At 48.7% G+C, this 27,815-nt stretch overlaps 1 protein-coding gene across 6 annotated transcripts in view; it reads right to left on the bottom strand.

Moving 5' to 3' along the window:
- Positions 1–27,815, bottom strand: part of ELP2 (elongator acetyltransferase complex subunit 2) — a 1,268,509-nt gene that overhangs the window by 74,812 nt on the left and 1,165,882 nt on the right. For all 6 annotated transcript variants that reach the window (XM_086965323.1, XM_086965328.1, XM_086965324.1 and 3 more), the window contains exon 22: positions 12,923–13,036. In XM_086965323.1, the coding sequence (XP_086821449.1) occupies positions 12,923–13,036 (114 nt within the window). The remainder of the gene's footprint in view (positions 1–12,922; positions 13,037–27,815) is intronic.

Below are 27,815 nucleotides of genomic sequence, written 5' to 3'. Positions count from 1 at the left end.
TACCCACGAGGTCTGCGAGTACTACACTGTTGGTCACTCAGAGGCGGGGAAGCATGTGAGGCGTGGTGGACGTGGGGCTGCAGAGAGGCCTAAGATCATGGCCGTAGCATGAGAATCCTTAAATGCTTGAGCTCTGAATCTGCCTGGTCTCCGAAGAGACCCTGAAGGGGAACATCCCTGGCACTAAAAACAATTCCTCAGTGCGGGGCGAATGGGTGGGTCGGTAAGGAATCTACGGCTAGATCGTGTCTCTACCAGATAAGGAATTACTGAAGGTAAGTAACTTGCTCGTCTGATAGAAACATCTAGCTACAGATTCCTTACCTATGAACAGATACCCAAGCAATACCTTCCCCAGAGGAGGGACTGCAGAAACGTTTTAGAGCAGAAAATCCTGCAGAACAGAGCAGCCAAATAGGTCCTACTTGCGAACTTGAGAATCCAGACAATAGTGTCTGGCAAACGTGTGCAGAGACGCCCACGTGGCAGCCTGACAGATATCAGCAATCGGAACCCCATGCTGGATGGATATTTGTTTTAAAAACCAAAACATAATTCAAAGGCATTGTCATTTGGAATGCCAATGGCTCAAACTCGAGTAAATGCAAGAACTATTGCATTGCAAACGCTTGTTATGTATTATTTATTTATGCATGCTCATATAGCGCTACTATTACCTAAAGCTGCTGGAACGCTATAGAAGAAGAATATTTTGTTGGAGGAGGGAATGGTTTCTAGGTCTGTGGGACCTGGATTGTACTAAGAGGTATAGCTGGACCGAAAGATTTGGTGAGAGGTGGAGAGTCTGAAGGGGGGACAGGAAAAAGACATGTAAGGGCAAGGAAGAGCTCCAGGAATGGAGGGGAGAGCTGTACTGCAGTTAGTGGAGGGGAGAGCTGTGCTGCAGTCCGAGGGGTGCAGTGAGGGCGGGGGGCAAGCAGGGGTGGGTGTGGAGGGGAGGGCTGTGCTGCAGTGCGAGGGGTGCAGCCAGGACAGGGGGTGCAAATAGGGTGGCGGGGTGGAGGGGGGAGCTGTACTGCAGTCCGAGGGGTGCAGCCAGGACAGGGGGTGCAAACAGGGGGCAGGGGTGGAAGGGATAGCTGTTTTGCAATGTGAAGGGCTCAGCCAGGATAGGGGGGTCAAGCATGGGGGGCGGGAGGGTAGCGCTGTACTGCAGTCCGAGGGGTGCAGCCATGACAGGGGTGCAAGCACGGGGTGTGGGGTGTGTTCAGGGCAGGAAGGCACTTTAGACGTCCTTACAGGAGGCGGCACCACAGACCATAAGGAGGAGGCAGGGTGGGTTAGAGCCTTGTTTCAAGTACAACTCAGACGAGTCAGAGGCTGGGTGTGCCTCTTGAGATACCTACCGTGTTCTCCCTTCCGAGAAGAGATGTAATGGTGTTGATAACCATTATTATTAGAACGATAACTCTGGCTCTTCATGCCAGGCTGTCATATCAATAGTATACATGTGTGTGTAGATGACCCGATTGAGCTGCAGTTATCTAGACACCAGGGCTCGGCCTGAAGGCCTCCATCATACCGGCCCTGCAGCACTGGAGAAGTGCACAGTGGGTTTCGGTTTTCAGAAAGATTGAAATAATGAAAAGCCCAGCTCGTGCGCACAAATAAGGAACGATATATTGTTCAAACAGGAGTAGGGACTCGTCGCAGCTTGAAGGCCAGCATATTGTTTAATGTTTGGAAGCGTGTCATCTTTATGGAAGCACAGCAGCTAAAGAGATCTGTGCTTGGAAAGGGTCTGTGCTGCACTTTGACGGGGTCTTGCCCGTGCGCGGGATATTCATCAGTTCACTGCACAACCCCGAATGCAAAGATAAAGGCCTGTAGTAAGCAGTTGAATCATAGGACCGAACGCAGGCAAAGAGATCAAGGGTCCTTGTCCCCTGCTTTCGTAGTAAAAAAAACATTGCCTCGAATTGGGGTTAAATGAGCCCCTTACGGCTGGGGCTGTTGTGCCACTGCACCTTCTGCACTATCGATAGCTACGCCCCTGGTAGCAAGGTGCAGCAAACCGCCACTCTACATCACCGTTGCAGAGTCGTAGCATTGCAAACCGTTTCAATGTTAGTTTTGTACGTTGCAATTTTGTGTGCATACAGTGTGATTTTGGACAACTGAGTGTGGATGCAAAATCCAATTTTTTCCTTATCTGGGGGGCGATACAATGGCACAAAGTCTCTTTCGGTGGCGACATAAGACAAATAGGTGCCATTTTGTGCATTACTAAGACAACTGCAAGTCAAGGTGATGTCCAATAATATTTTAATATTTCAAAGCATAAGGTGTGTATTCAATGCTGCGTCAGTGCAAGTGAAAATGGGACGTGCTGCTTCCAGCGGAAAGAAAAGGCAATTGTGATCTTGCAATTCCGGTGACCTGTCCCTCCCCGTACAACCTGCTGGCGCTTCTCTTATCCCTGCTGTGCACGAGGCTGCCAGGCAGATTGTCCAAGAGGCACACAAGGCCCTCCACATTATGTAATCTTGCATAATTGGGGCTCGCAGGCATGGCGCCGGTTCTCTGGCCGTACTTCCTGCAGTAGCTCAAGGCCTTTTTACTTCCATGGCTCTTCAGAAGTTCCGTCTACAGAAAGAACAAACACAAGCATGAACCCTTTTATTCATATTTTTTGTTTGCCATGCCAGTGAAATAACGTGAGCCAAAAGCTCTCCTTCGGTGGAGCAGGGTTAATCACCAGGCCGCAGGAGCATTTGTCATTGGAAATTTGTGTAGGAGCAAGCGCAGTGCAGCGCCAGATGGCCCCCCCTACAGAAAAGAAAGTGCTTCACGATAGTGAAGCAGACGACCCGTCCAAAAGAGAGAAAGAGCAGTGACCAAAAAGCATCCTTTTCAATGAGAAGCCAGCGTTTAGCATAAACGCTGACGCCACCCAATGAAAATGATGGGCGGCGCTTCAAGTCCCCTTCTGAATTCTCCTCTCTCACTATATGTCTCGCCCAGCGAGCAGCGCATGTGCTGTAACGCTGCAACGCTAGGCAAGACTTAAAAACAACCAGAGGAAACGCATCTCCAGATCCACATTAAAGCGCGGAAAAGAAGAAACTGATGCCCATGCCCCAGAGGGGACTCATATGGCTCCACTGACGTCATGACAGGAGACAACGCCATCACAGAGCCATACGACCCTGTCCCCCGACATGCAGATTTACTGCTGAAACATTTCCGGATCGAGAATGGCACCTGGAGAGAATTCAAAAGTTAAGGAATCTGCGGCTAGATGTCTCTGTCAGATAAGGTCAACACTGATGTGGTCTGCTGCTGGCTTAGCCAGAAAGATTGTCATACGGTGCTCTTAAGAAGAAATACATCAATGCCATTGGGACAACCAGTTGTACATGCAGGCAACAATCACTGGTGAATAAGGCCCTTTGAGAAGCTGCCAGGGGAGAGTTATGTACCAGCGCTAAGAAACCTGGCCCTGGTAGGCAGTGGAGACCGAGGAAGCAAGTGACTTATTTGTAATGGAGGATTAGAGAGAGAAGGGTAGGAGACAGCAGGAAGAATGCAGTTCATCTCGGGGAGGATCCGCTGTGCAATTAGAAGCAAGGTCATGACGCAGGTCTATTTTCTTGTCTTGAACAAGTTCTTAAGTCTTTAGATTTGGATCGGTTCTCTCAATAGAGGCAACACTGAGGCGTAGAAGGACAGGGTGGAGCCAATTATAAGGGACTGCAATTATCTTTTTAGCATATGAGGTGATGTTGTGGTTTGGTTGATGTCAAGACTCATAAAAAGAAGATGTGGCCTTCGTCTAGCCGGTCCGGAAGTCTTGTTTTCTGATGTGGAGTCAAAAGAAATGAATCTCCAAAATGTATTCTTGGAATGAGGAGACTAGGAATACATCCTGTCCTCTCACACCTTATCTTCATTATGTTATCCTCACTTTCTATCTCACGTGTGGCTCTGCAGCAAGACAAACGACATACTTTGCTTCACCTTGCTATTATATCTTGCCTCGAGCTACTATCTAGACCAATATTCAGGCTGTCTCAGTTAGGGACAAAATCAGCAGCTTTATGGTTAGATTCAGGCCCACAGCACATCTCTAGAGTATAAATGTAACTGAAAAACCAAACAACATTGTGGTAGGAAAGAGAGACAGATAAGCAAGCTAAAGGATCTTGCAGTGATCTATGATTTAGAAGAAAAGAACAAGTTACTTACCTTCGGTAACGCTTTTTCTGGTAGATACAGTATCTGCCTGTGGATTCCTCACCTTGTGAATATCCCCCTTGCGCCAGCAACGTTCGGAAAATTCTTCGTAGCACGCCGGCGTGGACGACGTCATAGGAGCACGGCATCGCGCGCGACTCCGTCTGACGTCACCGACTCCTCATAAGGCCCACGTCGGCGTGATGACGTCAGTTTCGCCCTTTTTTCCGTGCCTTCGAGGCACCCGGACGGACCAACAAGTACACAAATATATATACAATGTACACAGTACATGCAACTAAAAACAATTAAAGTGCAAAACTATATAATTTCAAATATACAAAATCATAAACACATTTGCACACAAACCCAGGTATTTTGTGTAAGAAGAAGAGGGTATCCCCGACTAGAGTTCCTAATTCGGGATAAGTATAGTGTGTGGAAGAAAGGTAATTAGGAACTGGTTTGAAAAGAGGGGCAAGGCGGACAATTGACTGAAAGGACCAATGGAGAGGTGTGATACAAAAATAAGAATTTTATTTTATTCAATTAGCAGTATGATAAGAAACATGAAAAAATTATTTGTAGTATACAATTGATAAAGAATGAAAATCATGTGCCTATCTCCCCTATACATGTGATTAATCTACATATATATACATTTTATACATATCTTGAGATGGTTCATTTATACTCAAGGATGGAGAGAAATGGATGTTTCAGCACATTATATATAAAAACATGGCTAAATATGACATCTATGACATCTACGCGCGTTTCGGCTGGGGGCCTTCATCAGGGAGCCATGTGAGTATCCAAGTGGACCTGAAGCGGTGGGTGTGGAAGATTTTCACACAAAGAGGTGGCAGGAAAGAGATGGAATGGCAAGGTGCTTGAATATAGACCTTGATGGCTTATTGATTTATTCGGCTGCGTGGGTCTTTCGTGCATTCGGAGGACGCCTCACTTATTTTGGGCTTGTGTGGATGGTCACTCGGCTTCACAAATTATGGTAATTCCAAGCATGGAGAATGGGTGAAGTGAATAACATCAGGGACCTTTAGATTACGTGTGTTGTCGACCGGGGGTCTTGTAAGTGACGGTCTTGCTGTTTCTGATTATGCTGACCGTCTGTAGATTGCATTCGTAGGGTGTTCTGCGGGGGTCTGCAATACTGCTCGTTATCTGGGCGCCGGGGTTTGGTCAATCTTTAAAATTCGCCCATTGAGTGTTCCGTGGGGAGTCTGCAAAGCCGCTCGTGATCAAGACGGCGGGGTGCGGTTAATCTAGGCGTTGTACATACGGACCATATGCCGGCAGACCCCACAATCGGAATGAATACGATGTACAACGCCTAGATTAACCGCACCCCGCCGTCTTGATCACGAGCGGCTTTGCAGACTCCCCACGGAACACTCAATGGGCGAATTTTAAAGATTGACCAAACCCCGGCGCCCAGATAACGAGCAGTATTGCAGACCCCCGCAGAACACCCTACGAATGCAATCTACAGACGGTCAGCATAATCAGAAACAGCAAGACCGTCACTTACAAGACCCCCGGTCGACAACACACGTAATCTAAAGGTCCCTGATGTTATTCACTTCACCCATTCTCCATGCTTGGAATTACCATAATTTGTGAAGCCGAGTGACCATCCACACAAGCCCAAAATAAGTGAGGCGTCCTCCGAATGCACGAAAGACCCACGCAGCCGAATAAATCAATAAGCCATCAAGGTCTATATTCAAGCACCTTGCCATTCCATCTCTTTCCTGCCACCTCTTTGTGTGAAAATCTTCCACACCCACCGCTTCAGGTCCACTTGGATACTCACATGGCTCCCTGATGAAGGCCCCCAGCCGAAACGCGCGTAGATGTCATAGATGTCATATTTAGCCATGTTTTTATATATAATGTGCTGAAACATCCATTTCTCTCCATCCTTGAGTATAAATGAACCATCTCAAGATATGTATAAAATGTATATATATGTAGATTAATCACATGTATAGGGGAGATAGGCACATGATTTTCATTCTTTATCAATTGTATACTACAAATAATTTTTTCATGTTTCTTATCATACTGCTAATTGAATAAAATAAAATTCTTATTTTTGTATCACACCTCTCCATTGGTCCTTTCAGTCAATTGTCCGCCTTGCCCCTCTTTTCAAACCAGTTCCTAATTACCTTTCTTCCACACACAAACCCAGGTATAGCAGAGTGGACAACGGGGAGGCGGGTGGGTCAGTGAGGAATCCACAGGCAGATACTGTATCTACCAGAAAAAGCATTACCGAAGGTAAGTAACTTGTTCTTCTGATAGATACATCTGCCGTGTGGATTCCTCACCTTGTGAATAGAGTCCCACAGCAGTCCCCACTCCCGGAGGAGGGTGACCACTCTGCTATACCAGGAAATCCTGGAGAACAGAGCGCGCAAAGTGGCCGTCCCTCCTCACCTCAGCATCCAAGCAGTAGTGCTTCACAAAAGTGTGGAGGGAAGCCCATGTCGCGGCCCTGCAAATATCCTCAACAGGAACACCTCTAGACAATGCAGAAGTAGCAGACTTTGCTCTAGTTGAATGAGTTCTAATACCTTCAGGAGGGTCCTTACCCTCCAGAGAGTAGCAAATCTTGATGCAGAGAATAATCCATCTCGAAAGTGTGCGCTTGTGCACCGCTCTGCCCTTCTTGCAGCCAGCAAAATCCACAAAGAGCTGATCGTCAATACGATAGTCTTTAGTCCTATCAAGATAGAAACTAACCGCTCTCTTCGGGTCCAGGCGATGAAGCCTCTCCTCCTCCTTGGAAGGGTGTGGGGGAGGATAAAAGGTAGGAAGGGTAATGGATTGTCCTAGGTGGAAGGGAGTTACCACCTTAGGCAGAAAAGCAGCCCTGGTCCTGAGAACCATTCTTTCAGCATGGATGGACAAGAACGGGGGCTTGGAACTAAGAGCCTGAAGCTCACTTACCCTCCTTGCCGAGGTAATTGCAACCAAGAAGACCGTCTTAAAAGAAAGAAGCCTCATGGGACACTTGTGTAAGGGTTCAAACGGAGAACCCATCAGATAAGTTAACACAAGATTCAAGTCCCAATGAGGAACAATAAAGGGAGAAGGAGGGAACTTATTAATAAGTCCCTTCAAAAATCTTAACACTACAGGAGATTTAAAAAGAGAGGGCTGATCTGGCAAACAGAGAAATGCCGATAAGGCCGAAAGATATCCTTTGACAGTGGCAACAGCAAACCCTTGCCGTGCCAGAGAAAGAGCAAACAACAAAATGTCAGACAAATGAGCCTTTAACGGGTCAACATCCCTCTCCCTACACCAAGAAACAAACTTAGTCCACATATACGAATAGATGGACTTGGTGGAGTCGCGCCTGGCAGAAAGAATGACATCCACCACATCGTGAGGGAGTGAGGGAGAGAGAAGGAATTCAGATTGCCCCGTTCAATCTCCAGGCATGAAGGTGTAATGTCTGGAGGTGGGGGTGTAGAACCTGCCCCTCCATCTGAGAGAGGAGGTCTGCCCTGAAAGGGAGACAGAGCGGCGGGTGAGAGGAGAGGTGGAGAAGATCCGTGTACCACACCCTTCTTGGCCAATCCGGGGCGACCAATACGACTTGGGCCCGGTCTTGGCGAATCTTCCTCAGAACCCGAGGAATCAAGGGTATGGGAGGAAACGCGTAAAGGAGCTGACCTCTCCAGCTCAACTGAAACGCGTCCCCCAATGCTCCTTGCATCGGATACTGGAGACTGCAGAATGACGGGCAGTGAGCATTCTCGCAAGTGGCAAACAGATCCACCCGAGGAGTTCCCCACATCTGAAAGATGTCGTGAACAACCTCCGGGTGAAGCCTCCACTCGTGGTCGGCAGAGAACTGCCGACTGAGACCGTCCGCACGTACGTTCAGGACTCCGGCCAGATGATTTGCCATCAGACAAATCTGGTGGTCCTGAACCCAGGACCAGAGACGCAGAGCCTCTTTGCAAAGACACCACGACCCTACTCCTCCCTGCTTGTTGATGTACCACATCGCGGTCGTGTTGTCCGTCAGGACTTGGACCGACCAACCGCGAAGGGAAGGGAGGAAGGCCTTGAGCGCCAGACGTATGGCCCGCAATTCTAGAAGGTTGATGTGAAGCAACCTTTCCTCCGGAGACCAAAGACCCTTGACCTCCAGATCACCCAGATGAGCACCCCACCCTAGAGTGGATGCATCCGTTATCACCGTGGCCACCGCTGGTGGAAGCTGAAAAGGCTTTCCTTGTGACAGATTGACTTCCACGCCCCAGGTACAAGAATACAGGTATCCCCGACCTCCTGAGATGTGCCGCCACCACTGCCATCACCTTGGTGAAAACTCGAGGCGCAGTAGTAAGTCCAAACGGAAGGACCGCAAACTGGTAGTGTTGCGAACCCACCGTAAAACGGAGATACTTCCTGTGCGACTTCAGGATCGGGATGTGAAAATACGCATCCTGCAAGTCGATCGACACCATCCAGTCTCCTTCCAACAGCGCTTGAAGAACCTGCGCAAGAGTGAGCATTTTGAATTTCTCCTGCTTGAGATAGAGATTCACAATCCTGAGGTCCAGGATTGGACGTAACCTGCCATCCTTCTTGGGGATCAGGAAATACCGGGAGTAGCACCCCTGACCCCTCTCCTGCTCCGGGACCACCTCTATCGCACCTTTTTTGAACAAAGCCAGGACTTCTTCCTGCAGGCGAATAAGGTGGTCCTCCGAACAAAAACCCTGGCAAGGAGGGTAATTGGGAGGGAACTCCTGGAAAGGAAGAGCATACCCATTTTCTACGAGATTGAGAACCCAAAGATCTGATGTAACCGATTCCCAATCCCGTAGAAAATGAGTAAGCCGACCCCCCACCGGAGCCACATGATCCAGAATGGCGGATCTAGGGCTGCTTTGCTGCAGAGGGAGGGGGTTGATTATTAGAGGAAGAGGAGGAGGAGGAGGAGGCCTGGCGCCCACGACCACGGCCCCTTTGCTTTCCTCTGTAGGTTTTATACAGAGGATTCTGTCGCTGCTGCTGCTGCTGCTGACCCTGGTTGTAGGAACGAAAAGTGGATCTGCCAAATCCCCTGAACTTCCTAGTCGCAGAGCCCCTTGTCTGAAGGCCCAAAGACCTCGCCGTAGCCCGGCTGTCCTTGAATCTCTCCAGAGCTACGTCAGCCTTCTTACCAAAGAGGCCTGTCCCATCAAATGGCAAGTCCAACAAGGTAGACTGAACATCAGAAGAAAAATCGGAGGACTTAAGCCATGCGGCCCTTCTTGTTGCAACAGTAGAGCCCATAATCCTGGCAACAGAGTCCACCGTGTCCATACCACTCTGTATAACCATACGAGCTGCAGCCTGAGTATCAGAGACCACTTCGTTAAAGTTCTTCCTATCGTCCTCTGGAAGCTTAGATGAAAGTTGTTTCACAGAGTCCATCAACGCATGAACATATTTCCCCAATAGACAAGTAGCATTGGTGGATTTCAAGGCCATGCTACCTGAGGAGAAAATCTTTTTAGCAGACTGGTCCAATTTTTAGAGTCCTTGTCTGCCGGCACCTGAGGGAAAGAACCCGCAGCCCTGCTGGAACAGGCGGCCTGCACAAAAAGACTCTCCGGAGCAGGATGCGAGGAAAGAAATTCAGGATCATCAGGAGCCACCCTGTAACGCCTTGCCACTGACCTGGAAACCGCAGGAGCAGTCAAAGGTCTCTTCCAAACCTCCTTTATTGGCTCAGTCAATGCATCAGTAAAAGGAAGTGTCGGTTCTACAATTGAAGAAGGCGAATGCAAAACTTCCGTAAGGATGTTGGGCTTGTATTCAACTGTGGGCAAAGTCAAGCCAAGCAAATCAGCAGCCTTCCTAATAACAACGTGATAGGGTGCTATGTCCTTAGATGGAGTATCTGAAACGGATGGCAAACCCCACTCAGGAGAAAGTTCCAGGCCACTTGCGCTTTGGAGGTCCTCAAAGCAATCACCCTGATCTTGCAACTCTCCTTCCTCAACCTCGGAGTCCATATACTCCTTCTCCTCCAAGACGCGTTGTGCTCTGCGCCTCGACCATTCCATGCGGACCGAAGTCGGCGGATCCGGCAACGACTCCGACGGCGCCGGAGCCGACGTCGAGCGAGGAGCTTGAGGACGGGAAGCACCACGATCCGAATCACCACGAAGCCGATCCGGAGTCGGCGAAGCAGCATGCGAAGTCGACGACCTCGGCGGCGCCGTACCGAGCCAAGGAGTACAAGGCGTCGGCATAAACGGCATAAAGGGGGCCGGGGCATAAGCCTGAGGCACACCTAAATTAAAAGACAAAGGACCCATGGGACCAACAGGCGCACCAGTGGGGTACATCGCCCTCGAATAAACACCAAACATGGTATTTAAAAACTGCGAGGGATCCTGACCTGGACCTGGAAAGGGAGGGTACGAACCCAACGGCCGCTCCGAAGGAGGCTGATCTGGCAAAGGTGCACCCTGGCCCTCTTGATCTTCAGGCTCCACAACCGGAGTCGGTGCTCGAGGAACCTCTTCATCATGCACCGAAGAGTGGTGCGACTCCAGATCCTGTTCCTGCTCCTGAACTGGAGAACCCACATGAGATTGAGCTGGAGAAGGAGACACAAAGTCCTTGTGATGTTTACGTGACTTCTTCCTCGAATCAGAAGACTCCTTGCCAGAGTGATGTCTGGAGTGATGTTTACTCCTTTTATGCTTCTTTCTTGAGGAGCTCGAAGCATGGCCCGAGGCCGACTTGGATCCGGACCTCGACCTCCCTCTGGACCTCGACCTCTCTCTGGACCTCGATCTCTCTCTGGACCTCGACCTCGCCTTGCTCCTCGAAGCCGACCTCGACTTCGACCGCGACAACTGCCTCGACTTCGAGCGCCTGGACACCGACCTCGAAGACCTTCCGGCTTCTCTTTCCTTCACCTTTGCGAGTAGAAGCTTCGCCTCCCGCTCACGCAAAGCTTTGGGGTTCATCTTGAAACAGGAACGACAGTTCTTAACATTGTGATCCGATCCAAGACACCACAGACAGTCGGAATGCGGATCGGTGATCGACATCATTCGGGTACAGGAACCACATTGTTTGAAACCCGTCTTCCTTGACGACATCCTTGGCGAAGAAGTAAATCTCAACAGAGAAAACTGTAACAGCTAAACAGTGATAAGATACAAAAGTATCGCAGAAGATCCCAGAAACCGTTAGCGTCGACGACGCGGAAAAAAGGGAACTGACGTCATCACGCCGACGTGGGCCTTATGAGGAGTCGGTGACGTCAGACGGAGTCGCGCGCGATGCCGTGCTCCTATGACGTCGTCCACGCCGGTGTGCTACGAAGAATTTTCCGAACGTTGCTGGCGCAAGGGGGATATTCACAAGGTGAGGAATTCACACGGCAGATGTATCTATCAGAATGTAATTTTAAAGAGTATGCAGGAGAGCGGGGAGACTTGGAAGGAAAGTGCTATGCCATCAAGGAAACAAACACTACATAAGACGGTGCTTAGAAAGCAGATGGAAACACAAGACACCATAAGAGATAAAACATCCTTAAAGTCTTGTGTTTGACATACAAAATACTATTTTAAAAATCACTTTAATTTCTACAGACATGTTGAACAAGACTTAACTTTCGTCACTTCTCCAACGCTTTGTTGCCAACAGTCCTGTGCTTCAAAATGCCTTGGCACAGTAGTAGATACTTTGCGACAGCGCATGTGCTGTTGCTTGCAAGACATTGGTTAGTTTACAGTAGGCTCAGAGACCACTCATTGCTCATCATTGGTTGGCTTCATCATCACTCATTTCCTTACTTCTCTTTGGTCAGCGCCTACCAGATTCACTTCCTCTTTGGATGTTGGTCCCTTCCCTGTAGTATGGCTCATGTACTTGTGTCATTCCACTACTCACACTTTCGGAGTTACTTTTTTTCTTTTAGTTGAAGACTACATTAAAGATCAAGTGTTTGCAGGCTCTCCCGTCCCATACATAACGCTTTTCCTTTTTACTGTGGGGCAGGTGGGGGGAGGAGGAGGGGGCGGCTGGCCAGATGGCATCTGCACCCTTTGTGTTGCACGCCCTCCCTCTTTCCGAGATGCCACCTGTCCTCCAGCCAGAAATTAGGGGAAAAAGTACTATGAGCCATTTTCTTCTTAAACTTTCAACCATGCTGCGCAGCAGCATGCCCAAAACATTGACAAAGGCAAGTGCTTGCATAGGCAAGTCGTATTTGCTTTGCTAATGCTTGTCCGTTCAAGCATATAGTTTATGGAGCTCACTTCATTTAGAATTAGGGAACGACACTAACTCAACTTTATTTCACAAAAAGTTCAAAATACACCAATTTCGTCTTTTAAAGTGACAGAACTGTGACTTAGACGGTATCCTTCCACACACTGCTGCCTAGGTACATGGAAACGTATGATAAATTATTGTACTTCATAACAATTCTTATAAGCTAACATATTTTTTTCAAAACGTATTTAAATAAAATAATTAGACTAACAAAAAAACGCAGCAGAGAAAAATCCACGATAAAAATAACAACTTTCAGAGTGTGTAACTTGCAGTTATACAATATGCAATTTTGTTAGGTTATTGAATGACTTAGATTTTTAATAACGATTATAGCTGAAGGACAACCTATAGCGTTTTTTAAAATATACATTTTAAGCCGACATACCGGTGATCCATTTCGAAACACTTGGTCCAATCAGCTAACGCTGAATTCTTCTCATTTGCTTTCCATGTATACAGAATAATTTTGCCACATTCTAATCCTACTGCGATTATGTAGCTGTTAAAAAAATGTAGATACTAAAATTATTCACTATAGCCATCATCAACCAATATCATTTATTAATTTCTATGAGAATGAGTTGGGTTGCTGTTAAATAATTTTGAAAAGAAACTGAAGCAATTTCAAATTTTTCCAACGTACATACTTATATTTACCTGTAATTGGTCAATTCTGAACACCGCCAAACAATGAACACTTGGCCTATTCATCCTCTAGTTAGAGCTCTTACAGCAAATGTATGTGGTGAGACCCAAAGCAGCTAGTTTGTATATGGAAGATGAAAACTAACAATGCCTGATCCCTCATCTCCCCGGAAAAAATATGTCCTTGCACTTTGACCACCACAACGGCATTAAATTGTATTTGCTACACTAGGACCATGGAGATTTTACAACATTCATATAGAATCCCTGACTGTAAAGCGGCTTACATGTAAAAATGTGGGGGGTACCCTGCTGTAGATAGGTATTCCGAAAAGAAATCCAGTTCAATGTAGAAAGACTTGGAATTCTTCCCTGCACAGATGCGTGACCAACATTGTTATCACCTTGATGGACCCCTTTCAATGCTGAACTGAAGTAGGGTTAAAGGTACTGCTCCTCCAAAGACACTCCCACGGTGGCACTGACAATGTGAAACGAGCACAAGAAAAGAGATCATGGATGTGCATATTTGCAAAGTCCTCGGACTCGGTCATTCCCACCCCCTGTGCTTGTTTCTCCTACCCAAACCCCACATGTCTTGAGTCCCCGCTCCTTTTTACTGCCACCAGCCGTTATGAGCTGAGTCAGCTTCCCTTTACGTTGCCTGGCACACAGTATCCCACCCAAGGGACGTTCTGAGTCTGGAAATCTGGTGCGGACACTGGCAGCTCGGAATTAGCTACGCCTAAGGAGAAGTTGGCAGAGTGCAAGAAACTTTGAATCACCGCAACAAACCAACGTTTCTGTCAAGTCATAAGTCAAGTCATAAAATTTGTATAGCGCACTACATACCCAGAGGGTTTCAAGGCGCTTAGGAAGGGGAGGAGGATTATTTGTCAAATATCCACGTTTTAAGCTGCTTTCTGAACGCTAGGTGGTTCTGGGTGAGGCGAAGGTAAGCGGGGAGTGAGTTCCATGTTTTAGCAGCCAGGTATGAAAAGGATCTGCCTCCCATGGTGGTCTTGTTGATGCGAGGTACAGTGGCGAAGGCTTGGCTGGAAGAGCGAAGTTGGCGGGAGGGGGTGTAGAAGGACAGTCGAGAGTTGAGGGAATCTGGTCCGATGTCGTAGAGTGATTTGTGTGCGTGGGTAAGCAGTCGGAAAGTGATCCTCTTATTGACGGGTAGCCAGTGGAGGTCTTTAAGGTGACCAGAGATGTGTTCGTTGCGTGGGATGTCTAATATGAGCCTGGCTGAGGCGTTTTGGATTCGTTGTAGTTTCTTCTGGAGTTTAGCGGTGGTACCTGCGTAGAGGGTGTTTCCGTAGTCCAGTCGGCTCGTGACTAGAGCGTGGGTGACTGTTTTCCTTGTTTCGGAGGGGATCCAGCGAAATGTTTTTCTGAGCATGCGAAGAATGTTAAAGCAGGAAGAGGATACGGCGCTGACTTGTCTGTTCATTGAGAGTGAAGAATCCAGGATGACGCCAAGGTTCCGTGCGTGGTCTGTCGGGATGGGTGCTTTTCCGAGGGCTTCCGGCCACCAGGAGTCGTCCCAAGCAGAGGGGGATGTACCTAAGATGAGGACTTCTGTTTTGTCTGAGTTCAGTTTCAGACGGCTTTGTTTCATCCATTCGGCGACTTCTTTCATTCCTTCGTGTAAGTTAGTTTTGGCGGTGCTGGGGTCCTTGGTGAGAGAAAGGATCAGTTGAGTGTCATCCGCGTAAGAGATGATGTTGAGGTTGTGTTGGCGGGCGATGGCCGCGAGGGGGCTCATGTATACGTTGAAGAGGGTGGGACTGAGTGAGGATCCTTGAGGTACGCCGCAGATGACTTCAGAGGCCTCGGACTTGAATGGTGGGAGGCGGACTCTCTGGGTTCTTCCGGTGAGGAACGAGGTGATCCAATCAAGTGCTTTTCCTTGGATTCCGATGTTATTGAGGCGTTGTAGAAGGGTGCTGTGGCAGACTGTGTCGAATGCTGCAGAGAGGTCGAGGAGGATGAGGGCGACTGTGTCACCATTGTCCAGTAGAGTTCGAATGTCGTCTGTTGCTGCGATGAGGGCGGTCTCAGTGCTGTGTTTGGCTCGGAAGCCAGATTGTGAGGGGTCGAGGGATTTGTTGGCTTCGAGGAAGGCGGCGAGCTGGTTGTTGACAGCTTTCTCGATGACTTTGGCCGGGAATGGAAGAAGCGAGATGGGGCGGTAGTTTTTGAGTTCGGTGGGGTCTGCTGTTGGTTTTTTCAGAAGGGCGGTGAGTTCAGCGTGTTTCCAGTCTTCTGGAAGGTAGCGGAGTTGAAGGAGCAGTTGATGACGTCTCGGAGGTGCGGTGCTATGACGGAGTCTGCTTTGTTGAAGATGTTGTGAGGGCATGGGTCTGTGGGGGATCCAGAGTGGATGGAATTCATCAGGCGGATGGTGTCCTCAGTGGAGATTGGGTTCCAGGCGTTAAGGGTGTTTACGGGGGGAAGATGGTCAGCAGATGGTAGGGTGGGTTGGCTTCCGGGTTGGTTGTCAAAGCTGTTGTGGATGTCAGCAATCTTGTTGTGGAAAAAAGAGGCTAGGGAGTCGCAGAGGGTTTGAGAGGGGGTGATGTCGTTGGAGTTGGCCGAGGGGTTGGAAAATTCCTTGACGATGTTGAAAAGTTCCTTGCTGTTGTGGGCGTTGTTGTCAAGTCGATCCTTGAATGCTGTTTTCTTGGCTTTTCGGATCAGTTGGTGGTGAGTGCGGGTGGCGCTTTTGAAGGCGTCCTTGGTGCTGGTGGATGGGTCTTTTTTCCAGGCCTTTTCAAGGGAGCGGCATAGTTTCTTGGACTTCTTGAGATCATCGTTGAACCATGAGGCCTTCTTGCTGCCAGGTTTGTGTTGACGTTTTTTCAGTGGTGCTAAGGTGTCGGCGGTGTTGGATAACCATAGGGTGAGGTTGGAGGCGGCTTCGTTGGCGTTAGAAGAGAGGGCTGGGGAGGTTCGAAGGAGCGATGCGGAGATCTGATCCGTGGTGATTTTGTTCCAGTTTCTTTGTAGAGTTGGTTGGAGGTGGTTGATGGGTTTCGGCTTGTTGTAGGTGAAGTGAACGCAGCTGTGGTCAGTCCAGAGGGGATCCGTAGTGTGGCTGAAGGAGACATGGTTGCTGGAGGTGAAGATGGGGTCGAGTGTGTGACCTGCGATGTGGGTGGGGGAAGTGACCAGTTGTTTAAGTCCGAGGTTGGCGAGGTTGTCTAAGAGGGTGGCGGTGTTGCGGTCGTTGATCTTTTCGAGGTGAAAGTTGAGGTCTCCCAGAAGGATGTAGTTTTTGGAGGGGAGCGCGTGTGGGGGGATGAAGTCCGTGATGTCTTCACTGAATTTTGCGCGGGGTCCTGGTGGTCTGTAGAGGAGGGTGCCTCTGAGAGTTGTCTTGGGGTCGATGTGGATCTGGAAGTGAAGGTGTTCGGAGTTAGCGAGGTTGGCGTCAGAGCTGGTAGAGATGCGGATGGATTTCTTATGGACGATAGCGATTCCTCCTCCTGTATGGTCCGTGCGGTCCTTGCGTGTGATCTTATAGTCATCAGGGATAGCGATGGTGATGTCAGGGGCGGAGGAAGCGTTCATCCATGTTTCCGTTAGGAAGGCGACGTCTGGAGAGATGGTGTCTAGTAGATTCCATAGGTCAATGGCGTGTCTGTGGATCGAGCGGGTGTTGAGAAGGATGCATTGTAGGTGGTTGGGGTCGGGAATCTGTGGTGTGGTCGTAGCGGAGATGTTGTCGGTGCCACTAAATTTGCAGGAGTAGCATGAGAAAGGTCCATGGGTGCGTCCAGGAGCGGCTTGGACGCAGTTGGGGGCGCGACCGGGGTTGAGGGCTAGGAGGGTGGCGGCATCGTAGGTAAGGCGGGGGGGCTGGGAGGCGTGAGGGGCAGGGGGTCTGGCGCTGGGCGCGGTCCAGGCGAGGACGGGCGTAGACGGGCTTACCTTTGGCGCACCTTCGGCGCGGATTGAGCGCGGTCGCTGCGCGTGAACGCTGCGCGCAAAAATACCTGTCATATATGGATGGAGGAAGGGGAGGGGCGAGGGCGTCTCAGCTGGGAGGCGGCAAGTGTAGCTAAACTCTTCTCTCGCCCCTGAAGTAATGCCCCAGCGGACACCATGCAATCTTGCACCTGAATGACCCATCCAAAGCTTCTGTTACATCGGCTATTAGTTGACAAAGCACAAGTCGAGTTTCAAGGAAATATCTCCCACTTCTTAGGGAACGGGAAATACCTGGAAAAGCAGACTGTCCCGCACTTCTGTGGTAGAAATCATTACACATTCCTTTTTAAAGGAAATGTTTCCACTTCTATACTCAGATGACAATGGAAAGATCGAAAGGAGCGTGGAGAGGTACCCTGCCGGGAGAAAGGAATGGAGCAACTGCTCTCTGATCAACACAAACCACGAGTCTGATGTGATCGCCCACTAACTCTAAACGAATCGCCGTTCTCTTTCCCTGGAAGGTGATAAGTCATGTTATTGGTGAATCTATTACAACTATTTTCGTGCTGCAAGGGCAAAACACACATATCTAGTTATCTATCAGCTTCTATTCCCACCTAACGCTTTCCGAGCAACAATTATGCTACTATTACTGTAGCTAATGGAGTTGATGGTGCATGGAAACGAATGATCTGTTACACTCCCTCAGGTTGCTGCGCTGATGTTAAAGAGTCAAGCAGGTGAGAATAGAGCCGAAAGCCAGGCAGTTCCTCTGTCCAGATTGAAACATTCTAGTGATGGACATTCTTTATCACAGAAAAGGTGTTCACTACTGAAGGGCATTCCGAAAAATAAATTCAGCCCAGAAAATCATGTGATTCTTATCCGCATGTGTCCAGGCACCACACCTATATCAATAGAAAGAGCTATAGCCATATCCAGCTCTGCCTATAGTTACTTACCTTTGGTAACGCCTTAACTGGTAGAGGCAAGATCTAGGCGCAGATTCCTGACCTTTGAATTATCCCCGGGCGCCAGACCGGAGCCAGAACATTTTCTACAGAAGTACCTCTGCTCGTTGGTAGAGGGCATTGAGCGACTCTGTGTCACTGTCTGTGGCATCAACAGAGTCCATATAGCTCTCCCCTGATAAGTTCACATCAGTTTCGATCTTTCCATGCTTTACACGGATCTGGAGAGCGGTTCATCTGCCCATTTTTCAAACTCTCTTGACATTTTGTAGATGACAGTGTGCTTTTTCTAATGTCCTCAGGGTCCTGTGGATGACAAATGTCGGTCCTGGACCCTCTTCGTATTAGTATGTTGTGTCTGAGTTTTCACCATGACTCCTAAGAGAATGGTTCCTGTCTTCAGCTTCGGTGCATGACTCTCTTGGTGGCACGCTGTTAGCAGGCCACACGCCGGTCGCAGTAGTCTTGTTCCAAGGACCGCTCCAGGCCCAGCTTCAGGAATCCTTCCTGCGAGCTTCCTCGCTGTTGACTGGTAAGTTACACCATAAGCAGTTGAAGACACAGCCTTCGCCCTATACGGGTGGCATCTCTGACGCCCCTCCACGTCATCGGGTTGAGGAGTCGAAGCAAGAGTTTACCGCGTGCCTTCCCAGCGCCGGGGCAACTCAGGGCCAGTTGAGGGAGTATTATCTCTCCCTTCATGCTATTTGTGATTAATAGATTCATCAATAACATGCATTAGTCACCTTTCACAGAAAGAGAACGGCGATTCATTTAGAGTTAGTGGGACTTCACATCAGACTTGTGGTTTGTATTGATCCTAGAGCAGTTACTTCATTCCTTTCTCCCGGTAGGGCAGCACTTCACTCTCCTTTCCATTCTGTCACCTGAGTACTGAAGTGAAAATGAGTATGCACCTTGTCTAAAAAATGTTACTTTGTGATATGGTTTGTATTAATGTGGTAAACCAAGGTTTCAGCATTATAGGAATGGACTCATACATGGGGCACAGGTGAACCTAGGATGATTATCATGACACGTTTTGTCAATGTTATTCTGTGTGTAATCAGAACTATGATAATATTCACCTTTGACTCATAATATAGGTCTTACACGTCTTGACTTGAGGAACTTGGTGGTTAGTTTTGTCTTTAACTACTTTAGAGAAAAGTTTTTAACTGAAGTAGGGATTTCTTAGTGGTACTTGATCTCACTGTAGGAATCTTCTTTGTCCTTATATAAGTGATGTACAGATTTTTATGTGTTTTGTTATATGTTTTGTAATTTGTGTTTTTTTTTATACTATGAATATTGTATTTAATTAGTATGTGAACTTATGAACAAGTTACTTACCTTTGGTAACAATATATCTGTAAGAAACATTAGTAAGTTATGGATTCCTTACCGTAGAATTACCCCCAGGCGTCAGACTGGATCCGGAAAGTTTTTCGTCGGCAGTACCTCTGCGCGTTGGAAGGTGGCGTCGGTCAGCTCCACATTCGTCGTTGGCATCGTGTCGCCGGGATGTCGCAGCAGCTACTTAGACGCCGCCCTCGCGTGCTGACGTCTTATCTTTACAAGGCTTTCAGCGCCAAAAAATGCAGAGCCATGCCAGACACTGACCACTGGTGCACAAAACTAGGGCCCTGAAAGTATGTCCTTAACCCTAGAAATTAGTTTGCAGAACTGGGAGGACGGGTGGGGCGGTAAGAAATCTATAACTTATGTTTCTTACAGATATATCGCTACCAAAGGTAAGTAACTTGTTCATCTGAAAGAAACACATTAGTTATAGATTCCTTACCTTAGAATAGATACCCCAGCAATACCAACCCTGGAGGTGGGTCTGAGAACCAAGATCACACCAGAAAGTCCTGGAGAACAGAACGGCCAAAGAAGCCATGTCTCCGGACTTGACTGTCAAGACAGTAGTTCTTCGTAAAAGTGTGCAATGAAGCCCACCTAGCTGCCTGACAGATGTCATTCAGAGTAACGCCCAGTCCCAGAGCAGTGGTTGCTGCTGTCGCCCTGGTGGAATGAGCGCGCAGCACCACTGGAGGCTCCTTCTTTGCCAAAGAATAGCAGGCTTTGATACACAAAACGACACATCAAGAGATAGTTTGTTTGTGAACGGCCTGACCTTTCTTGGCACCCCACGTACCCAACAAATAGCTGGTCATCCACCCGGAACGGTTTGGTGCGATCCAGATAAAAGGAAAGCACACGTTTTGGGTCCAGACGGTGGAGCCTCTCTTCCTCCTTCGAAGGATGCGGAGGTGGAAAGAAGGTGGGAAAAGTGATGGTCTGCCAGATGTGGAATGCAGTGACTACCTTAGGCAGGAAGGATGGACAACTTTGTCCGAATGCACAGAGAGAAAAGGAGGCTTAGAAGAAAGCGCCTGGAGCTCACTCACGCGTCTGGCAGAGGTGATGGCCACAAGGAAAGCAGTGTTGGGAGTTAAGAGCCTCAGAGGAAAGTTGTGAAGTGACTCAAAAGGAGAGCACATTAAATAGGTTAAAACTAGGTACAAGTCCCACTGAGGCATAACAAAAGGAATAGGAGGAAAGAGATGAGTTATGCCTTTCAAGAAACGATTTACCACCGAGGACTTGAAAAGGGAAGGCTGATCTGGGAGCCGATGGAAGGCAGAGATGGCTGAGAAACAGCCTTTGATAGTGCCCAGAGCAGAGCCCTGTTGGGCCAAAGAAAGAAGGAATAAAAAACCTTCAGCAGGAGGGGCAGAGAGGGGATCCACAGCCTTTGCTGTGCACCATGCCACAAATTTGTTCCACCGGCAGCCGTATACCGTCTTAGTGGAGGGAACCTGGCTGCCAAAATTACATCGCAGACTTCGAGAGGCAGGTCGAATTACATCAACTGCCACCGCTCAATCTCCATGCAAGGAGGTGGAAGCTGGACAGGTTTGGGTTGAGGACCGTCCCCTGTTGCTGGGACAGACGATCCTCCTGAAGAGGCAGACGAGTTGGAGAATTGATGGCCATGTTGAGCAGCTCGGGATACCAGACTCTCCGTGCCCAATCTGGAGCTAGAAGAATGACTTGGGCCCGGTCGCGCCTGATCTTCTTCAGCACTCTGGGCAGAAGTGGTATAAGCAGAAAGGCGTACAACAGAACGCAACTCCACTCACAACTAAAACCGTCGCCTAGCGAGTGCCGCCTTGGAAATTCCAACACTCAGAATTGCTGACATTCCACGTTCTCTTCAGTGGCGAATAGATCTAACCAAGGCTCTCCCCACTGTTGAAAGAGAACTTGCACCACCTCCGAGTGAAGACGAATTTCGTTATCCATCATGCACCTGCGGCCTCAGTTTGTCGGCCCTGGCGTTCAGTGATCCTGCCAGGTGTGGACCCACCAAGGATATGCCCTGATGTTCCAGCCATGTCCAGAGGCAGGGGGCCTCCTGACATAGGGTCCATGACACCACCCGCCCTGTTTGTTGCAGTGCCACATGGCAGTGGTGTTGTCCGTGAACACCTGCACTACTCTTCTCCGAACAGCGGGTAGGAATGCTTTGAGTGCAAGACGAATCGCCTGAAGCTCCAGAAGGTTGATGTGGAGCCCGGACTCCGCCGGAGACCAGAGGCCTTTGATCTCCGCCTCCCCCATGTGGCCGACCCATACCAGAAGGGACGCATCGGTCACCACTGTGTGTCCTAGTTGGGGAAGGGAGAGAGATCTGCCGTTGACCCAATCCTGGTTCATGAGCCACCACTGCAATTGTCGAGCAGAGCCCTCTGAGATCTGGACGCAATCGGACAGATTCCCCTGATGCTGCACCCCCTGGAACTTCAGGTCCCACTGCAGAGCCTGCATATGCCACCTGGCATGATCGACCAGCAGGATGCAGGAGGCCATGAGGCCCAGCAGCCTCAGAGTAATTCTGACTGAAACCCGGGATAGAGGCTGAAAGATTGGAATCATAGCCTGAATATCCTGGACTCGCTGTTCCAGAGGATAGACCCGAATCCGTGTCATATCCAGAACCACTCCAATTAAGAAGAGCTTCTGAGAGGGAATCAGGTGTGACTTTGGCACAGTGATGGAGAACTCCAGCGAATGCAGGAAGTTGGCCGTAGTCTGGAGGTGGGAGACCACTGCCTGGGGTGAGCCCTCCTACAACAGCCAGTATTCGAGATAAGTCATCGAGATAGGGGATGACTATAACCCCTGATCTGCGCATATGAGCTGCGACCACCGCCATCACTTTCGTGTACACCCGAGGGGCGCTGGTAAGGCCAAAGGGGAGCACTGTAAACTGAAAATGCTGGCGGCCTACCGTGAACCGCAGGTAGCGCAGGTGGGCCGGCAGGACGAGGATGTGAAAATCAGCGTACTGCAAGTCCAATGCTACCATCCAGTCTTCCGGGTCGAGGGCAGACAAGACCTGAGCAAGCGTCAACATCTTGAACTTCTCCTTCCGGAGGAAGCAGTTGACGTTCCTGAGATCCAAGATAGGATGCAGGCCCTTGTCCTTCTTAGGGACCAGGAAGTAGTGGGAATAACAACCATGGCCTACTTCTGGGACAGGAACGTGCTCGATGGCTCCCTTGGCCAAAAGAACCGTAACCTCCTGCTGGAGAAGGGCCAGGTGATCCTCTGACATGCGGTGGTATGGCGGTGGCATGGCAGGAGGGGTAGCCTCGAATGGTGAGGGAGTAGCCCCTTCAGACTATCTACAAAACCCACTTGTCTGACGTGATGGTAGGGCAGTGGGAGAGGGGATGGCAAATCCTGCTGCCCACTGGCGTTTGATGGGCCTGAAATGTTGGACTAGAAAGGTTTGGAGGCTGCTGCAGAGGGAGGGTTGGTGGACTGGTCCATCTACTGCCCCCCGGAACCACAATGGTTGCGCCCACATCCCCAGTCGTGCGAAGGTTGGGTGCCTTGTCTGTGGCTCTGGGCGGGATGTAGCGGGGCACCCCTTCCGTAGCCATGAAAGGGGCGAAAAGCAGACTGCACAGGTCGGGTGGAGAGGCCCAAGGACTTGGCCGTAGCACGTGAAACGCTCTAGCACGTTGTCTGCTTTGTCGTCAAAAAGGCAACGGCCATCCAAGATCATGTCCATCAAGGTGTTCTGAACATCCCCTGAAAAGCCAGTCGATCTCATCCAGGCGTAGCGAAGAAGTGCTACTGACGTTGAAATTGTCCTACCCAGAGAGTCAACGGTGTCCAGCCCACAACAGATGGTAAACTCCGCTGCATCCCTCCCGGCGGCGACAGCCTGGGAGAGCACTGCCCGGGCCTCCTCCGGACACTGAGGCAGCACCTGCGCAACTGTATCCCACACAGAGTAGGAATAACGGCAAAAGAGACATGCAGTGTTTACAGACCGCAGTCCTAAGCTGGCCGAAGAGAAAATCTTCTTCCCAAGATGGTCCAGCTTCTAGGATTCCCTTACCGGTGGAGCGGTAGGGAATGCGATCTTGGAAGTGGAGGCTTGGACCACCAAGCTCTCCAGGGTGGGGTGCTGGGAGAGGAAAGTGGGTTTGCCCGAAGCGGGGCGGTGGTGTCGGGCAATCATCCTGTCCAGGGAAGCCCCCGTGTTGAGCCTGGACCACGTGCCCAAAAGGACGTCGGTGAGGGCCTCATTAAATGGCAGCAGGGGCTCCGAAGAGCTTGCAGCCGGTTGAAGTACCTCAGTCTGGAGGTTAGTCCTGACAGCCACCGTAGGAAGCTCGAGGTTGAGAGACTGGGCCGCCCTTCGCAACACCACTGCTTATTACCCTCCTTCCTCCATAGCCACGGTAGGAGGAGACAGTATGCCAAGGTCAGGGGAGGTGTCGAGACCACTGGTATCCCCCAGTTCCTCTCTTCAGTCCTGTTTATCTAACTGGTCGGTCAGAGGGTCACCTGACCCCTTCCTGTCCTCCTCTTCATCCTCTGGATGCCATTCTGGCCGAATAGGCACCCCAGGAGTGAATAGGGGAACAGAAACTCCGCTTGACGCCGGTCCGGCTCCACGTCGGGATGGAGGCTGGGGTCGATGCCGGCCGGGGAGCTAACCGGCGTCTAATGCGGTAGTGGTGCCGGAGGAAATGGCTAGGGTGGAGGTGTAATCAAGTCAACCGCCGCCGATCCGGATCCAGGCATGGATCCAAGGAGGGCCTGCGGTGCCCGAGCCGTTGGCGGCGAAGGACTAGGCCCCCCCAACCGAGTCCGTGGGGCCCGAAGGCACGCCGGTGGGTTCGGGACTCCCAAAGATGGCATGCATCACCTCGTAGAACGTTCAAAGCAGGGTAGGAGTCGCTCCGGGAAGGGGGGGAAACGCGGAGTTGACTCTTTGGGCTCCGCGCACGGTGCCGGAGGAGGGGCACCAACCGCAACCCTTGTCGGGTCGGCCAACCGACGAGGAGAATCCGGAGAGCGACAATGCTGATTATCCCAAAGCAACAACGGCAGACCTCCTATGCCGCACCTCGTGCCAATTCCTATACGTGAGTTCGCTGTGCAAACTAACCCTACGCCAGCCATTAAGTGACATCAATGTGCTCCAGATCAGAGAATATTGTAATAAACGGGGTTGCCAGCTCAAGAAGTCCAATAGGCCAAAGTAGTTAGAAAAAATAATTGTTTCCTAACAATTTTCTTTTAAAAAGCATCAGGTATAAACAATCCAGCCAACACGTTCCAATCCCATAGGGAACTTCCTACGGGCTGTACAAATATGACACAAATGCAAACATATTACATACAGATCGTGAGACACAGGACTAGAAAACAAGCACACGTAATACAAAAAACACAAAAAGCGAAACTTATGCAGATAGGGAAGAAAGAAAAGCAACAAACAAATGTCAAACAATTTAACTGCACAATGAAACAGAACATATCATCATATACAAACAAAACATCCAATTTAAGACATTGATATAAAACTTGAACAACTGCTTATTCCAACATAGTAACAGCGTTGACCCTGTAATTTATGAAGAAATTCTTCGAAATGGGAAGTAGCATTCCACACTCTAGTTTTAATCCACAATAAAAATCCCTCGAGCAAGTCAAGCCTAAACTATGAAATAGATCATATGAAAAGAGAAGACAGAAAAAGCAAAGAAGACATAGGGTTGGACGAGATCCATCCAAGGGAAATAAAAAGTAAGACATGTGGGTAAGGTGTGGAACAAAGGCTGGTTGGTGGGAGAAAAGGTGAGGGGAATCATATACAAAAAGTTTAATACAAAGTAACCAATTCAAATTTACAGACTAATAGAATAAAAAGGTGTGAGGAACCCATAAAAAGCTTCTTACCAAAAAATGTGCATCACTTGTAAAGAACACTTTGTAAAAGATGTGAGCAATAATTGTTAACAACCGTTCCCTTGCAGCAGTTGACTTCTCACAACGAACAATATATTCCTTATGTAGGCATACACAAAATTGTGTCTACAATAGTTGGTATTATGGCACAAGCACCAATGGATGTAAGAAAAACAGTACTAGAGGAAGCTCGGGTAGTATACAGGTTTCTTAAAAAAAAAGCATGAATTGCAATCATCTATCAACTGACACACACGTGTGTTTTGACTGAAAAAAAGACTTCCACCAGATGTCTGGAACAGGGGTCCAAATGTAGTAAGATAGCCCCACAAAGGCAGATCAACAACCAGGTATGGGCTATAGTTCAAAGAGATAAGGTCAAAGTGAGAACGCAATTCTATCCCTATAAATGTATGATCAGCAAGGTAGCATCATCCTGATCACAGGGAGGAGCTCAAATATAGGCAATAATCATTAGTCGCGCGATTCGAAATACTGTATCGATTTGGGCGCACCTGTCGTGACCGCCCAAGACACTCCACGGAATTATGGTAAATAAATCCATATGCAAGCAATCAAACAACCTCACAGGAAAAATTCAACTGGAAAAGTAATTTGGAGCGCCTAGTGAGAAAGCAAAATATTTAATTAAACCTATATTATCGTATCGGCATTCCTCCAAAAACTAGTAAGTGCCCCCTAATTAACAGCAATTGAATTTCGGAACACCTACTAGTGGGAAAAGACTCAAAGCGAAGCCGTGGAAACTATTCACAGACATAAATAGGTACCCTCCAAAATAGCAACCATAGCAGAGATGCCAAGTAATAAGTACCACAGTAAATCCATATCAACCACAAACAAAGGTTGTATGTTATCATACCTCAATTTTTTCTTAATATCCCAAACAAACTGTTGCAAATTTTCATATGGTACAGTGTATTGCACCGTGGCCCATATATTTTCTAAGTAGAAATGCGGATTCCTGTTAAGTCAAAAAGGATAAATAGTTAAAAACCTGCCAAGCTAACAGATGGCAACAATTCAATTGACCTATCTGTGTTACAAAAATACGCATTTCCCAATGTCGTATGGTGTGCTTTTCATCGTCCAAAGATCGAAATAGTTAGAGACTACAACTACCAGCAGCCACCATAGCACAGAACCACACAAGTGAAGACACTGCTTAGATTCACTTCAGGCCCATATCCTCAAATAAATTAGCCGCTAGACTCTATCACCCAGTAGGGACAGGTAACAGTACAGTTTGCCGTCATCAATAAAATGATGTTAGAATCGATTCTCCTGAGGCCTCATCTAAGCCTCCTCCGTAATATATGCAACCCCGGACACATTAAAGACTCCGTGTCTATTGACACGTAATACAAACAATCAACGTTACATGTTATGCAGACAAATAAGCCAACAGGGTAATCCGTATGGATTAGACAACAATAAGACAGTCACCAGTGGCCCACCCACCGGTCTCCATAGCCCTTCCTGTTTAACCACATTACACAACCCTTATGACCGTCACAAATTCCAATACCTTAGCGTTGCATACAAATCTGTCCTTCACCTCCGTATACAGCCTATGCTCCTCCCGCCAACGTTCTAAATACACGGGACTCCACCCCCATCCTCGGTCTGACAACCAATCAGATGGGTTGTCATACCAAATCTCGAGTAGCGCTACCTGACTGTGACCAAGGAAAATATAGCGCCCAATATTGAAATGTCCAATGCTGTCCTAGTCACAACAATGCTGTAGAGGGGGTTAAATAAAAATGAAACATAATAAAATACCTAGTCCGCATAGGTCCTGCAATATAGAGGCCAGTGTATATAAATAAATGCGACCAGACCCAATTTTGCTAAGTCGCGGTAGAGTTGTAAAACATCAGATGAAAACTGAATGTCCTAGCTACAATCACCAAATAATGTAGACTATTGTTAGAACGGGGATTTCTAGTTGGCTAAGGCTTGCGCCAAAGCCAGGCAGAAACCACCACTCTAGTCAGGGCAAGGGAGGCACACGCCAAGATAACCCCTGCTCACCCCCTTGGTAGCTTGGCATGAGCAGTCAGGCTTATCCCGGAGGCAATGTGTAAAGCATTTGCGCATGCACACAGCAACAACATCCCAGGCACACTACAAAAGGAACTCCACACAAGGTTATATAAAAATAGCTTTTGTATTCTCATAACACATCAGATAGTAAACACATAACATACACTGTGCCAACTGGCACAAGCAATATTCACAAGGGATTATTTACACAGGACAGGGCCACATGGGCCACTGTCACGATCAGCACTTAACGGAAATTGGTACAAGAAAATAGATCATAAACCTACAACCAGTAGCCACTGGTAATCACTGAGCTCCACCTCTAACATAAGCTTACAGTACGCACAGTCGCATCAGGCGCGAATT

This window comes from Lissotriton vulgaris, chromosome 4_1 (genome assembly GCF_964263255.1).
Source record: "Lissotriton vulgaris chromosome 4_1, aLisVul1.2, whole genome shotgun sequence".
NCBI lineage: Eukaryota > Metazoa > Chordata > Amphibia > Caudata > Salamandridae > Lissotriton > Lissotriton vulgaris.
The sequence above is the reverse complement of the archived record's forward strand: the minus strand, read 5'-3'. Positions and strand labels throughout refer to the sequence as shown.